Below are 13,371 nucleotides of genomic sequence, written 5' to 3'. Positions count from 1 at the left end.
GGTCCCGGAAACCAAACTCAGACGATGAGGGACATGACAGAGAAGAAACAAAAAAAATCTGACAAAACAAATAGGAGAAAAAACGCAGGTAATTTCTGCAAAAAGGAAATTCCTATTTTATGGTATTAAAATCACAGGAATTTGATAAAATGGTAAAAGAAAATATTATTATCCAAGAAAGCAGCAAAATTTACCGACATATTCTAAAACACACTTGACAGAAAAAATGCAGGTAACTTCCACAAATTATTATGACATTTAAATCACAGAAATTGGATAAAAATGGAAAAAATATAATCCAGGAAAAAATTACCGAGAGATGGCTCATTTGATAAGAAAAATGTAGGTAATTTCCGCAGAATGGAAATTCCAAATTTTATGGCATTAAAATCACAGAAACTGGATATAAATGGAGAAAGAAAAATATTATTATCCAAGAGAAAAGCAAAATTTACTGAGAGATGGCAAAATACATTTGACAAAGAACACGCGATCATGATGAACATGGCAGATGATTGGGGGATTGAGGAAACTCCCAGAATGAGTTTGACCGCATGTACAAGGGCAAGTGTAAGCAGCGAAAAATCTATCAGTCGCCGCCCTGCAGGCAGTAGAGCTGGCGGATGTTCCCTGTGGCTGATGAACAACAAAATCATAAAATTTTCAAAAATACAAAACAAAAAGATAAACAGAGCCCAAATAAATGAAAATTTGCACACCAAAAGAAACATCCAAAAAATATAAGACATCTGAGAATTATTTCTTTATCCTACCTATGCTGGGTTCATTATGATATATCATACAAATTATCATCGCTACACAACAGGAGCTACTCAAATTTTAGGAAACGGAAGAGAAATGAAGTTCAAAGGCATAACAGAGCCCCATCAGATTCCTCTTCTCGTAAAAAAAGTACAAAACACCCAAAGTGTATCTCTTCATATTATGCTATGCTAAATAGGGTTTTGCGACCAGGATGGCGATTACAAGAGGATGATGGCAACGGTGAATTGTCATCGTCCCCATCATTGATCTGAATCATCTGATGACGAATGCATCATCGCCTTGTCATCACCTCTAACATTCGTTTTATACAAGATGATGATGATGATGAAATTGTCATCACCAATAATGTTGATGATGATGATGACAAAGGCGATGACTAATCATTTTCCTTCAAATTATCCAATGACTGATTCCTCGTTGCCCTGGCATCGATGACGATTACACAACTGGGGGATGATGAAGAATCTGTCATCATCTCTCTCATACTTTGATGAGAGCGGCAAAATTTGGGGATGATGACTAAGAAGATGATGAATCATCATCGAAGTCACCATTCACCTGAGTCATCCTTCCGAATTTCCATCATCACCCCATCGTGTCTCGTCGTTCTCTCGTTATTCACCTCGTACAAGATGACGATGAATTTTTTGGGAATGATGAGGATGAATACATTATACAGCTAACCACACTGTTGACTGATCATATGATATCATTGATGTACAGCTGGATCAACTAAAGGTTTCAACGCAGATATAAATAAACGAAAGGGAAGAAAAATTGAGACTAAAATGTGCGAGGGTTCAGCCCATTACCGTAGAGCCAATCCTTGAAATGTACATGAATAGCAGATGATAATTCCTGTCTTCGGTATTCCCCGAGCTGTGATTCTTTCAAAGCTTGTTTGATAGCATCCAAACCCGACCGCTATAAAAATAAAGCCAACCAATGGCATAGTTATATAATCTTGATCACAAACAAAGGAAAAGGGCGAGAAAAGCTTGTGAAGAAAAGGCAAACGAGTAGAGATAAATCAGCGAGGAAGAGGTTTATATGGTTTAGGGACAGACTCGTCTTTCATGGGATGCCAAGTACTTCTCTGGAAGCCGAAAGGGATTCTCTCTGGTGGGCTGGGTAGATTCGCCCCCAAACCAACTAGGAATCTGCAGAAAAGGTTAAAAATCATATAAAGACTATTTATAACAATTGAGATTAAGAAAATACAGTTGCAAAAGAAAACTTACGCAGAACATGGTGAATTGGTCGGGTTCAAGACACGTGGCAGATTCTGCCTGAAAATCAGAAACTCCAGCTGGATGAGATAAAGAGTCATGTGGGTCGACTACTCCGAGCACGACTGGATCACTCCATCTGTTCTCAGCTGAACTAAGACCAGAAATTGTCAAGTGCTCCTTCAAATTTGAGTAGTACGTATTATAAGGAGCCACCTATACAAAAATAAATAATATTTTAGTAAATAAATGCCCATTACAGAAGATAAGGAAGTGATAAATTCAAAACGTATGAATGATGGCGAGGAGATGAAACCTGTAGTTTATGGTTGTCACCAAGAATAAGAGGCCTTTGATTAACATGTAAGAAGAAGAGACATTCGCGGCAGTTAGCAATGGATATGCGCTTGCCAGCAGCAATAACTTGTACTCTTTCACAGTGTTCAACCCTCACAGCCTGCAAAGAAGACGTTCCCAAACTAACTTATGCCAGGAGAGAATTTCGAAGTAGGAGCCAAAGGTGGATAATAGCAGTTAATAGTGCTTGAAGTTACAGTCATCATAAATTATCACTGTCATCGTCATCGTAGACACGAAAAAGTGAAGATGACAATGAAGATCTCATCATTGTCATCAGATGAATGACAAGGATGGTGAGGCTTTGTCATCATTATCTTGTAGACGAGAACTCAAGAGTTCTTATTGGGAATTGGGGATAGAGGAGGACAACCTGGCGGTAAGATAATCACCTGGAACTCAAAGGAGGGGAAGAACACCAGAAAGATCATTGAAGGAGGGAGGTAGGCAGGGGGAAGAAGAACATCACCAGGAAGGAGATGTGAGAACCAACAACTTCCATTTACTTCTTGACTGCCTCCAAAAGGAAAAAACTGCCCTCTTTAAAGAAGAATATATGAAGAGGAAAATGATGAAATACCCCTAGCAGGCGAAATGACGAGAATACCCCAAGATACAATGGGAATTATATCACTTGCCATCTTGAACAATGATGAGAAGCTCGTGGCAGTGGGCAAATGGGGGAATTTATCCCTCTACTGTCATTATCTTCTACATGGTCTGTCTATATGACGACAATAATGATTTCATCGTCATCGTAGGGAGAGATGAGAGAGGATGATGATGACTAATGACGACAATAATGATTATTGTCATCGTAGGGAGAGATGAGAGAGGATGATGATGACTAATGACGAAGATGATGACAGCTCATCATTGTGGGATATACGAATGACAAGGAGGACGATGACTTATCACTCCTCATTGTCAGAGGATGGCAAACACTAGAAACAACGATGATTCACTTACCTTACCAACGGCACCCAGAACAATCGTAGTATCAGAACATCCATAAACTGTGGCATATCTCAGAGGTGCGAGGATGTAAATAACTGAGTCGTGGCAATTCAAAACCTGCAGTAAGACATTCAAACATATGAAGCCTTACTTTAAAAAGCAAAGTCCACGTAGCATTAGTAGTTACAAAAAACAGAAAACATTCTCTAAAAGTTAGGATAGAACAAGCCAAAAGCTAATATAACTAACCACAAGCTTATATAAATCATTATAAAGATTCTAGGAGGGCTGGAACATTACCAGCCAAAAGCTTATTTAAATCAATATGACGGATTTCAGAAAGTTGGGATTTAACAAGACAAAAGTTAACAAAAACTAATATTAAGAGATATTTATCAGATCTCAAGCTCTTTTTATTTTCATATCCTCACCTTTACAGCGTTTCCCCCAAGTTCAGAAGGTTGCCTAACCACAACCGTTTTTGATACGCCTTCCACAAAAGACTGACTTCTTGACAGACCAGGGCTTTTAACTGGACTTGGGCAGGCATCAGCCATCGCAACATCAGAATCTGATGCATTTGTTCCTCCATTGTCTTTAGCATATTGGTTCTCTGCAATATGCTCTAGAGAAACTGTGATGTTATCTGAAACCCACTCCAAGACCTGCGCAGCAGAGACGGGGGCGGCGGGCATGTCAGCATCAGAGTTTACAAAGAAAGGTGAAGCCTTGGTCAGAGATATTCTTTCGCGATCTTTGTCCCCGAAGTGAAGTAGAAATCCCAGCCGTTCGAACATTTCTTGTGTCAATACCTACAGGAAAATATGCAAATATAATAATGGAAAACAAGGAAGTCAAAATAAAGGTAGGGGAAAAAATTATGGATATCCGACAACCCAATAATAGAAAGACTAAGAGGTTAGAATTAGTTTAACAAATTGAATAAATGTCTTCTGGTCAGCAACATCGACAAAGTCCACATGGAAATTTTGACCGTTGAGACTCAGAATGAAACACTTTTTGATAGTGACAAACTTTTAACTCTTTGATTAAGTCTAGGATGCAATACTAGACATGACTACATGAAAAAATGTAAAAAACATGAGCTGTGAGATGAAACAGTAGGTAGACAGTGACAAATTCGTACTCATCATGGTCATCCACACAAATTTTTGTCGTTATCGTCATCCTAGTCAGGGACGAGAGGATGGTGAGGATACCGAGTTCCCCCCCAGTCATCATTGAATTCTCTCAATATTGGATTTTTTTCTTGATAGAAGCCAGAGTTGCATCAACAGATACCAAAGCAAGAAGATGGCAACTCAGGCATGGGAGAAGAGCATGTACATTAAGTGGGGCTGACACCTTCAAGAAGTTAGTTGGACATCTTGAGAAGGTTGCATTAAGGAAACATCTTGCGCTGGCCATGGAAGATCCTCCCAAGTCAGAGGGGCAACTCTGATTTGGCAGTGCTCCAACATCTATCCCTCCCCCTGACCTCATTCACACTTCATTTCTCTTCCTCTCTCCACCTGTCAAGAAGTTACGCTCCCGACGAATATGAGATAATACTGAACGAATCTTGGACCAAAGAATTTGAGATTATAGCTCGGAATGGTAACAATTTGATCAATGCAGTCAAGAATAGAGTTCGTAAAAGAAGAATGCAGAGAAGAAGAAAACAATACGGCCAAACCAAATTGGTCGGCCGTCCTCTGGAGGAAAGGGAGGATCTCCCTAGCCCAGCCCACAAGAGCGTCGGAGTGTCCAGAGCTCTTCTTCAAGAAAGTCAGCTGTCGCCCCCTTGCTCGATCCCCACACCTTATTTATAGCTTTGAATCTTGACTCTAATCGTCTCCCGTGCGTGTCTCCGCACGGGTGGGCTTGGTGCGTTTCTTCCGTCCCACATATGTGCGTGGAAGAGTCGTATACAAGATCTTGTGGCAACTCTTGCATTGAATCCTCCCAGTATTAGATTGTTGTTCTTCATACAAGCCCGAGTCGTATGATGTACCCACTGAAGAGCAAGCTCAGACCCTCCCTCCTCGTCTGTTCTTGTGAGTGTAGCACCCTAGCCATCACTTCTACCTCTAACGTATTCCCTTATGCTGGATCCTTTACACCATAGCAACAGATCATACGACCCCCTACTTTCAAAAGTTCATAACTTACTCCTAAGATGATGATCCCGAAATGTTATCACAGCTGGTGGAGGGACTCTCCGAGTTGCAGGTCTTATCATGCTAAGAAGACTTACACAAGCCGGCTCTTAAAGTCCACTTAACTCCACAGAGAATAGCTTCTGATTATAGCTGCGCACTGATCCCGTCATAATGGATATTTTACCCATGACATAGTGATCATCCATTGGCATCATCGTTGTCATTATCATCATCATCCTGGAATGGACGAATTAATACAGCGACAACTAATTGCCGTCCTCTCATCATCATCATCAAGGATGCCAAACCGTAATGGCAGAATAAAAAAGTAATTTCAAGACTGCTTTCTTGTGCTCTTTAAAACGTAGAAGATGCCTATTATTCCTGCTCAAAATTCATGGCACCCCTTCCTCTCTATCATAACTGAAACCAATATTAACTTTAATTTCTAAGCCTCCAATGACCTGTAAGATCTCTCAGTGTGCTATGATGCCATCATTTTACTCGCCTACTCAGGTGGAAAACAAATTGCAAAATCATGGGCAGAATAGAGCACTAATGTAATAGAGTGATCTGGTCAAAAAGGTGACTTTTGGGTGCCAGACTGTAGGAAAAAGCCATTTCTATTTTGAAAGAGCTCAGGAGGAAATTCAAACATCAAAAGGAACAAAAAGAATCTGTAGGATTTTCAGATCCAATGCTTCTTTTCAAAGGTCTTTTTGGATCCAATGTTACTCCATGAGATCTGGAAAAGTTAAAATCTTAATACATGACTGGTAAAGCCTATACAATAAAATAATTCAAAATTTTACCTGAATTAAGGTCTTCCAGAACTATCAGATAAACATAAATAAATAAAACGCAGCTCAACAAGTCATTACATATCTTTAATTAACGCACCGTAGATTCGTCACCCTCGACTGAATGTCCTAAAAGGGAGAGGATGTTAGCCATGTGCTTCTGAAGATATGACAGCTGATGTGCCTCTTCATCAGATTGTGACGGCATGAGACGGCGACTGTTGCTGCGAATAAACTGTCGGAAAACATAGAAATAAACAAAAAAATTATCTTCAGAAGTAAGCCTAACGAAGTTCATGAACATTACAAAAGTATCCAAGAGCAAATTAGCAGGTCAAAACCATATTCATAAAAAAGATAAAATCCTCTCAAATCAATGAAATAATTATAAAAGGAAAATAAGCACGAAAGATAAAAACAGAAAATAAAAACACCGATTTGATTGAGTAGATGAGAGCTTTGAAAATTTCCAAGAATTTTCCAAGCGATTTATAAATATTTTCCAAGGAATTATTGTTACAAGGATAATTTCCTAGAAAATAAGCGAAGTAAAAACTCTTTTAAAATTCTAAAAGAAGTTCTCAACCAATTTCAAAAAACATTATTCGATACCCATATCTCTGGCAAACACTATCTCCAAATATCATAAGTTGCGGCTTTAAAATAATTGCTGAAAGATATGAGAGAGTTTGATCAGTGGTGACAAAAAATATTTGATTGGCTTCATCAAGTCTCCAGAATTGAGAAGCAAAGTAAAAGATGATCAGATTCCACGCAGTAAATATACAAAAAAATAAAATCAACCCTGATTCCACAGAATGCATCCGAAAAACGAGATTTTATATACCCATGAGACACAAATTACGAACAAGTAATCAGATCTTTCAGAAGAATAAAAACCTGGAGAGGAGAGAGGGCCGAGAGATATCCATCAAACGCAGAAGCATGAGGCCAGACATCAGCAACAGCAGCGGAATCTTTATGCGGTCGAGGAAGAAGCCGCTTATATGATTGCACAAAGATAAACAGCAACAAATCGTGCACATCAGCAGACCCTTCAGCCGTCCTCGCCTCCGCTTCGGCAGGAAGAATCGAAGCTAAGGTCTCAATGACAAGAACAGCGTGCTCGTCGGAAATCTGCAGCGCAGCAGCGACATCAGCAGCGTTAACAGCGTCGGATTGGCGAGATTCGGCCTTCTGAAGAAGTTTCTGCTTGATGGGTCCAAGAATCAAAGACCCATCTGTGAAAATGAGCTTCGGGATGGGAAGAAGCCCGTGTTCGAACACTTCTCGCCTGGGGCGGAGCTGCAGCGAGGCGGCCAAGGGAAGACCGGACTTTTCTTCGTTCATCCCGCTTCAAAGATTGGAATTTTGATCGATTTCCGAGATGCCCACGTCGAGGAAGGATCGGAGGAAGGGTTTTCTAGTAGAGTGGCATGGCGGAGATGTTGAAAATCGATGCGAGCTTCGACCAATTGCTCAGTGGTGGTGAATTTTGTCTCGATAGCTTCGTTTGCATTTTAATGGGCTTTTTGGATAAGGGATGGGCTACTGCTTATTGGGTTTGTTGATATCTTGTCTTGGGTTTTTGTTTTAGGATGGTTTTAATTCTTAATAGGAGGGAGGTGAGTCTTTGGAAAAACCCAGTTCTTGGAACAGAGTATGCTCATTGTTGTGTTTTGATTAATCTCTAACTGATTTGATAGTTTCATTGAATTTTTATCAGAAAGAAAATGACAATAATGAAAGGGCCTGATGATCGTGCTATGATCCGCTTAGATCGACTTGAAAGCTGGAATTATGGGGGACAGAGTGAAATTAGACGGCGTGATGCTTTATTAAGCGCTAATTTCTAATTCAACTCCAATGAATTGGTTATGATTAATGAAATGAACTCGAATTTATGACTTTATGAGTAATTATCTTCATCTTTTTTGTTGTACATAATGGGATTTCAAAAGTGATTTGTTGTGGTGTAGTTTAACCAAAAAGCAGGAGACGATACAAATTCATTCCTTTCCTTGGATAAAAAATCATAGAGGAAAAAATTTACCAATTTTATTTACTTTCTTTCTCTATAAAATATTCATGGAAAATGGTGCTTAATTTTTATCCCTGCAATTTGACCTTCACTTTACTGGCCATTTTCTTCTCAAACATACATTAATTATGTTGTTTATTTATAAAAATATTTATATTTTTACTGTGACTAAAATATAAATTTAATTTTACCTACGTATCCCAATAACATATTCGTCTCAAAATTATTTCACTAGGAAGTAATATGATAATAGTTCAGAACTACAAACAAGAATAATTCAATGTGCAGGCAAGTAGAATTAAGAAAGAAAACTTGAATCACAGATAGACTTTCTCAACTAAAATTAGTCTTATTAGAGATATATTAAAATAATAGTTCTTTATAAGATTATTTTCAGAACACAATAGCCCACAAAGAAATTGCTTGTCTGCTAGGTAAGCTCTTGAAACAAACCTCTCACCATCTGTGTCAACTACAAAGTGGCGGCCATGTGATTTGATGGAGGGCACAGACTTAAGTGAGCTTATATTCTCAATGGTGTAAAATACCAGTTATGATTTACCACTGTGAAAATCAAAACAATTTGTGGGATTAATCAAATGGTTTTAGACCCACAGGTTAACACTAAAAATACTAATGACCATTGACTCATGCAAAGGTCCCAAAAGGTCTGATCAAAATTTGAATTTATTATTTCAATGATTTTTTTGAGTATTTTTAGTTATAAATTTGTATATAAATAAACTAATTTCACCAAAAAAGCTAATTAAACCTATGATTAAATGATGTTTTTTCACCTATAAGTAGCATGGTATTTAATTGATTAATGCAGAACTAAAAATGTTTTTATAATTTTAAGATTTCATCAGACCCACCATGCTGCAGAGATCCATCAGAAAAAAAGCTGACTAGAAATGAGACTCCAAGCCTACATCCATTCTCAGCCTCAATGCAATGTCCTTACCACTTGAGCCATACAATCCAAACATTGGCTGGCACATCGAATGGTAGTACATGAGATCACTTTTTGGTCCCTACTGTCTTCTTTTTCCTTTTCATACGATCCATTCCTTAAGGCCGACATAGTTTTAGAACTTGATGTGAGTAAGTTTTAAAATAGTGACAAAAAAAAGTCCATCAACATTCTGTGGCCTGAAATTCTGGAAATTCAGGTTTACCAGGCGATCCACTACTAGAGTGATACTTCTAGCCCATGATGTTATGGCATTCAAATGTTAATGGGGCTTGTCCATGTTAAGAGACTCATGGTCATTTATTTTTTTAGATACCATGAAGTTAATTTATTGTTATATATTGTCTTACCTAAAACCTATTTTCACTATCTTCCATAAATTGCCAAAAATGACTTTATATGCTTTCTTAGGTGTCAGATACCACCTAATGAGATTTATAGAGTAAAAAGGAATACCCTAGAAAAACATAGCAACTATTATAGCTCTTCATCACCTTTTTTCAAGCTAATACTTTTATACAACCCATAGACTCAAAAGAGTTATAAACCCCTTTAACACCAAGTTTTTATTTAACTAAACAATTTTTCAAATACAGATTATACCTAAATGTCTTACACCAATATGAGAAGCCTTTCCTTAAAAATCCATGGATAAATCATGGCAAGATCTCAAAGACAGAAGACCAAGCTCTCCCTATTCAAGTAGGTGATAACAACTGAATAATGTCTCAAATTCTATTGAATGCCTCAGCCAATAGAAAGTGTTAGAAAACCATATTATAAAAATAAAATTTCATCCCTGATGATGGGGGACCACCCAACTTCGAAGACCTCGTCAAACCAGTTCATCGAGCGAGGGTTCATGCATGAGACCCAGCCTTCGGAGTACCCGGCCTAGTCAACGCCCTACAAAGATTTTACGTTATCTTTCCTTGCATTTTCCTTGTTTAGTAGGCCATGTATGTCGGCCGCGTATGCGTTTGTTTGTTCTCACGTGTTTGGACCACTGTATGGATCTACACTTTTGTGCATGTGTGAGCCCATGTGTGGGCGTGTTAGGGGTCTCTCTCTCCTATTAGAGGGCCCTAATTACTTTAATTCGGCCTTCTCCCCTTTATTTCTAAGGGGGAAGGCCATATTTTCCCCTATAAAAGGTGGGGCCGTCCATAGGAGAAGAGAGGGAACAAAAGATTGAAACAAATGTGAGTTTTTAAGGATTTTCTTGTTTTTTTAGTTATTTTTAGGTTTTTGGATTATTTACCAAAATGCCATTGTGAAGTAAGGAGAGAGAAAAAACCCTAGAGGTCGTCGGAAACTGCCGCCATCTTTGCCGGAGCTCCGACGCCACCGCCATCGCCGCATTACCTGCGATTGCCATCTCGTGGATTGCCCGTGCTGCCACCGGGCCGACTGCGCTGCCGCCACGACCTTCTAGCCACCAACAGCTGCCGCAGCGGTAATAGCGGCCACCAACCGCTACCGCCGCCACAACCACAGCCGCAGTTGTCAGACGTCGTCACGGCCGCAACCACAACCGCAATCGTAGTCGTGGCCGCCAACCACCTATTGCCGCCGCCGCACTTTGCCGCCACCTCCATGCATTGCCATCGCCGCCGCACCTAGCCGTCACCGTGCCTTTCTGCCCTACAACCTCCATGCTGCAGTACCCTGCTATCACCTAGCTGTCGCACCCTACTTTCTTCTGCATCGTCGTGACAAATCATTCCACCGCCTCTATGCCACCGCGCCCTACTGTCGTTGCGCCTGCTGCCACGTATGCCGTTGAGCCTTGCTAAAGCTTACGCCGTCGTGCCTAACGCCGCTCCTGCCGCATCTTCCTTTGGTGTGCCCGCCTCTACATTGGCCGCAGTACCCATTGCTATGCCTCACTTTTGCACCCGCCATTGCTCCGGCCTTCCCGCCGCGCCTGCACCACTCTGCTCTCGCACCATCGTCACCATTTCCGTGCTCATCGACGACGCCACCACGCACCTCATGGACGTTTCTGCTCCTGTCACTACTGTCGTTCATCAGTGCCTCATCGTAGCTCATCATCACCCGACTGCTGGCCAGGTCGCCTACCGACCCCGTTATCAGTGATACAAACGTTAGAACAGTTGTAACGAATCGAGTACGCCCACACTTCTTCCCTCTTACGCGTTCAATTATTTCTTTCAATGCCTCACGAGCGTGTCTCCACCGCTGGGGTTAGGTTAGTGATAGATAAGAATAAGTTAGTGGGAATAGGTTTCTATTGGTACGATCTTGGTTGGCCCTTCGAACGGTGCTTGCACGAGCGACAATAGTTGTACTCGCACCGTCCACCCTCAACCCAGCATCCGGGTCATCGGGAGCCTAGTGGCATTCCCAGGTCACACTTAAAGTAGCCTAGTGGTCGTTGGTGTTCATGGATGCCGGACTTATACTTCTCACTGATTTCATTGTTGCAACATCAATTGCATTACACCCACATTAGTCGTCTCCACTAGATGGCCTTGTGTGTAACACGAGCCGTTTGATCCCCGCATCCTTCATGTTACAATACCTGAATTCTCCACAGTCCAGTTATTGTGATTAATTAAAAAGTCAACCATGACCTAATTTATACGTCCAATTTTGGCATCTATTTGTTTTATCATCTAAAAATTCCTTATGTTTATCTAAATTGGACTGGGTTAATTTAAAACTGGGATCTGAAACTTTATATTTTTTAAAAAATTAATTTATTTGGAGGAACTTTTAGGGATCAAAACCATTGTCAAAATTTTCTATTTTTCCCTATTTTCTTTATTTAAGACGTTGTAATTCAATATTTTCACTAAATTTGAACTGACTTTAATTTTAAATTGTACATGAAGAGTTGATAAAGTCATTATTTTGTAACTATAAATAATAAACTATAAAGATAAAAGTTTGTTCAGGACAAAAGTTCTAATTTATAATTTATCTTATGTTTGTTGATAGAACAAAAAAGTCAGGTCCAAGTTGCAGATCTTCCTCTACCTCGTGTGTTCTTGGCTCCTCAGAAGTTTCGATTGATGTCTGCTTTCAATGTATAAGAAATAACTAATGTTTCAATATTATCCATACAATGTCCTCCAAGAAGGAAAAAATAAACAATACACTACAGGAATGTCTAAATACTGAAACGCAGAAGTTGGGCCAGTGTTCCTTCAATTTTGGGATGCTTAAGAACATGCACAAATGAAAGATGAACTTTATAGAACTGGGGACATGAAATTGAAGTTAGAGGTTTATTTTAAAATCAGAGATTCCTAGGTAAATCCTAAGTAATATTTAACCTGATTCACTAACATTGAAATCATGATTGCTCAACAAAAAACAAGGATATTAAATTGTTAAAAAGTGGTGATGCCGGACGTCGCTAAGACGTCATCCGGTCGTCATCAAAGGGTCACGATTTGGTGTCAAAAGGGCTCTATCGGACTACGTTTGGAGCATCGTCCGATGATGCTAACAGACAGATATGATATATGATGGAATGCGAAATGTCTAGATGTGGTATGTGCAAGTGCCGACTAACGGTGAGTGCCGTTCCCGTGACTCAACGGGGTCACCCAGGGCTGGGTAGTCCCGGCCGCTCAATCCTCGTCCGAGGAGATCGAGGACGACTAAGCGGCCGAACGGGAATTTCCCGCATTTGATGCTCACACGGGACGGGCAAACCCGGCTCACACCGAACAAGTAAGAGTCTCGACTAATTCTTCATCGTTTTCTCAATCTGTCCCTCTCACCTACGTCTAATCCGAGCGCGGTGGAGGCAATAGAAAGCATACTGGAAAAGATAAGAGACGAAAAGAGCAGGGTAGGGTACCTTTTGTCGCGTCAGGTGACAGCTATCTTGGTACCACTCGTTGCAATTTCGTCGGCGATGGGGCGATCGTAGACTGCGGCAGAGCGGGTGGCAGCAGGCGCCGGTGGTCGCGTTCTGGTGGACGCTTGTTGGCACGCTGAGGGCTATCGTCTTTACAAAGATGATAGGCAGGATGCCAGGCACACAGGCGAGATGAGGACGCACCGTACGGCCAAGGGCGGTGACTGCTAC

General features: G+C 40.4%; 1 protein-coding gene across 1 annotated transcript; it reads right to left on the bottom strand.

Annotated features, from left to right (window-relative positions):
* Positions 1-406: 406 nt before the first annotated feature.
* LOC144709126 (uncharacterized) lies at positions 407-7,780 on the bottom strand. Its single transcript, XM_078582546.1, has 9 exons — positions 7,192-7,780; positions 6,392-6,526; positions 3,761-4,141; positions 3,342-3,446; positions 2,332-2,472; positions 2,028-2,231; positions 1,854-1,946; positions 1,599-1,710; positions 407-636 (listed from the first exon to the last, which is right to left on the bottom strand). The coding sequence occupies exons 1-9, from the start codon at positions 7,639-7,641 to the stop codon at positions 590-592; spliced, it is 1,668 nt and encodes a 555-aa protein (XP_078438672.1). The 5' UTR covers positions 7,642-7,780; the 3' UTR covers positions 407-589.
* Positions 7,781-13,371: the final 5,591 nt, after the last annotated feature.

This window comes from Wolffia australiana, chromosome 11, assembly GCF_029677425.1.
Source record: "Wolffia australiana isolate 7733 chromosome 11, ASM2967742v1".
NCBI classification, from domain to species: Eukaryota; Viridiplantae; Streptophyta; class Magnoliopsida; order Alismatales; family Araceae; genus Wolffia; species Wolffia australiana.
This window is presented reverse-complemented; position numbering and strand designations above follow the sequence as displayed.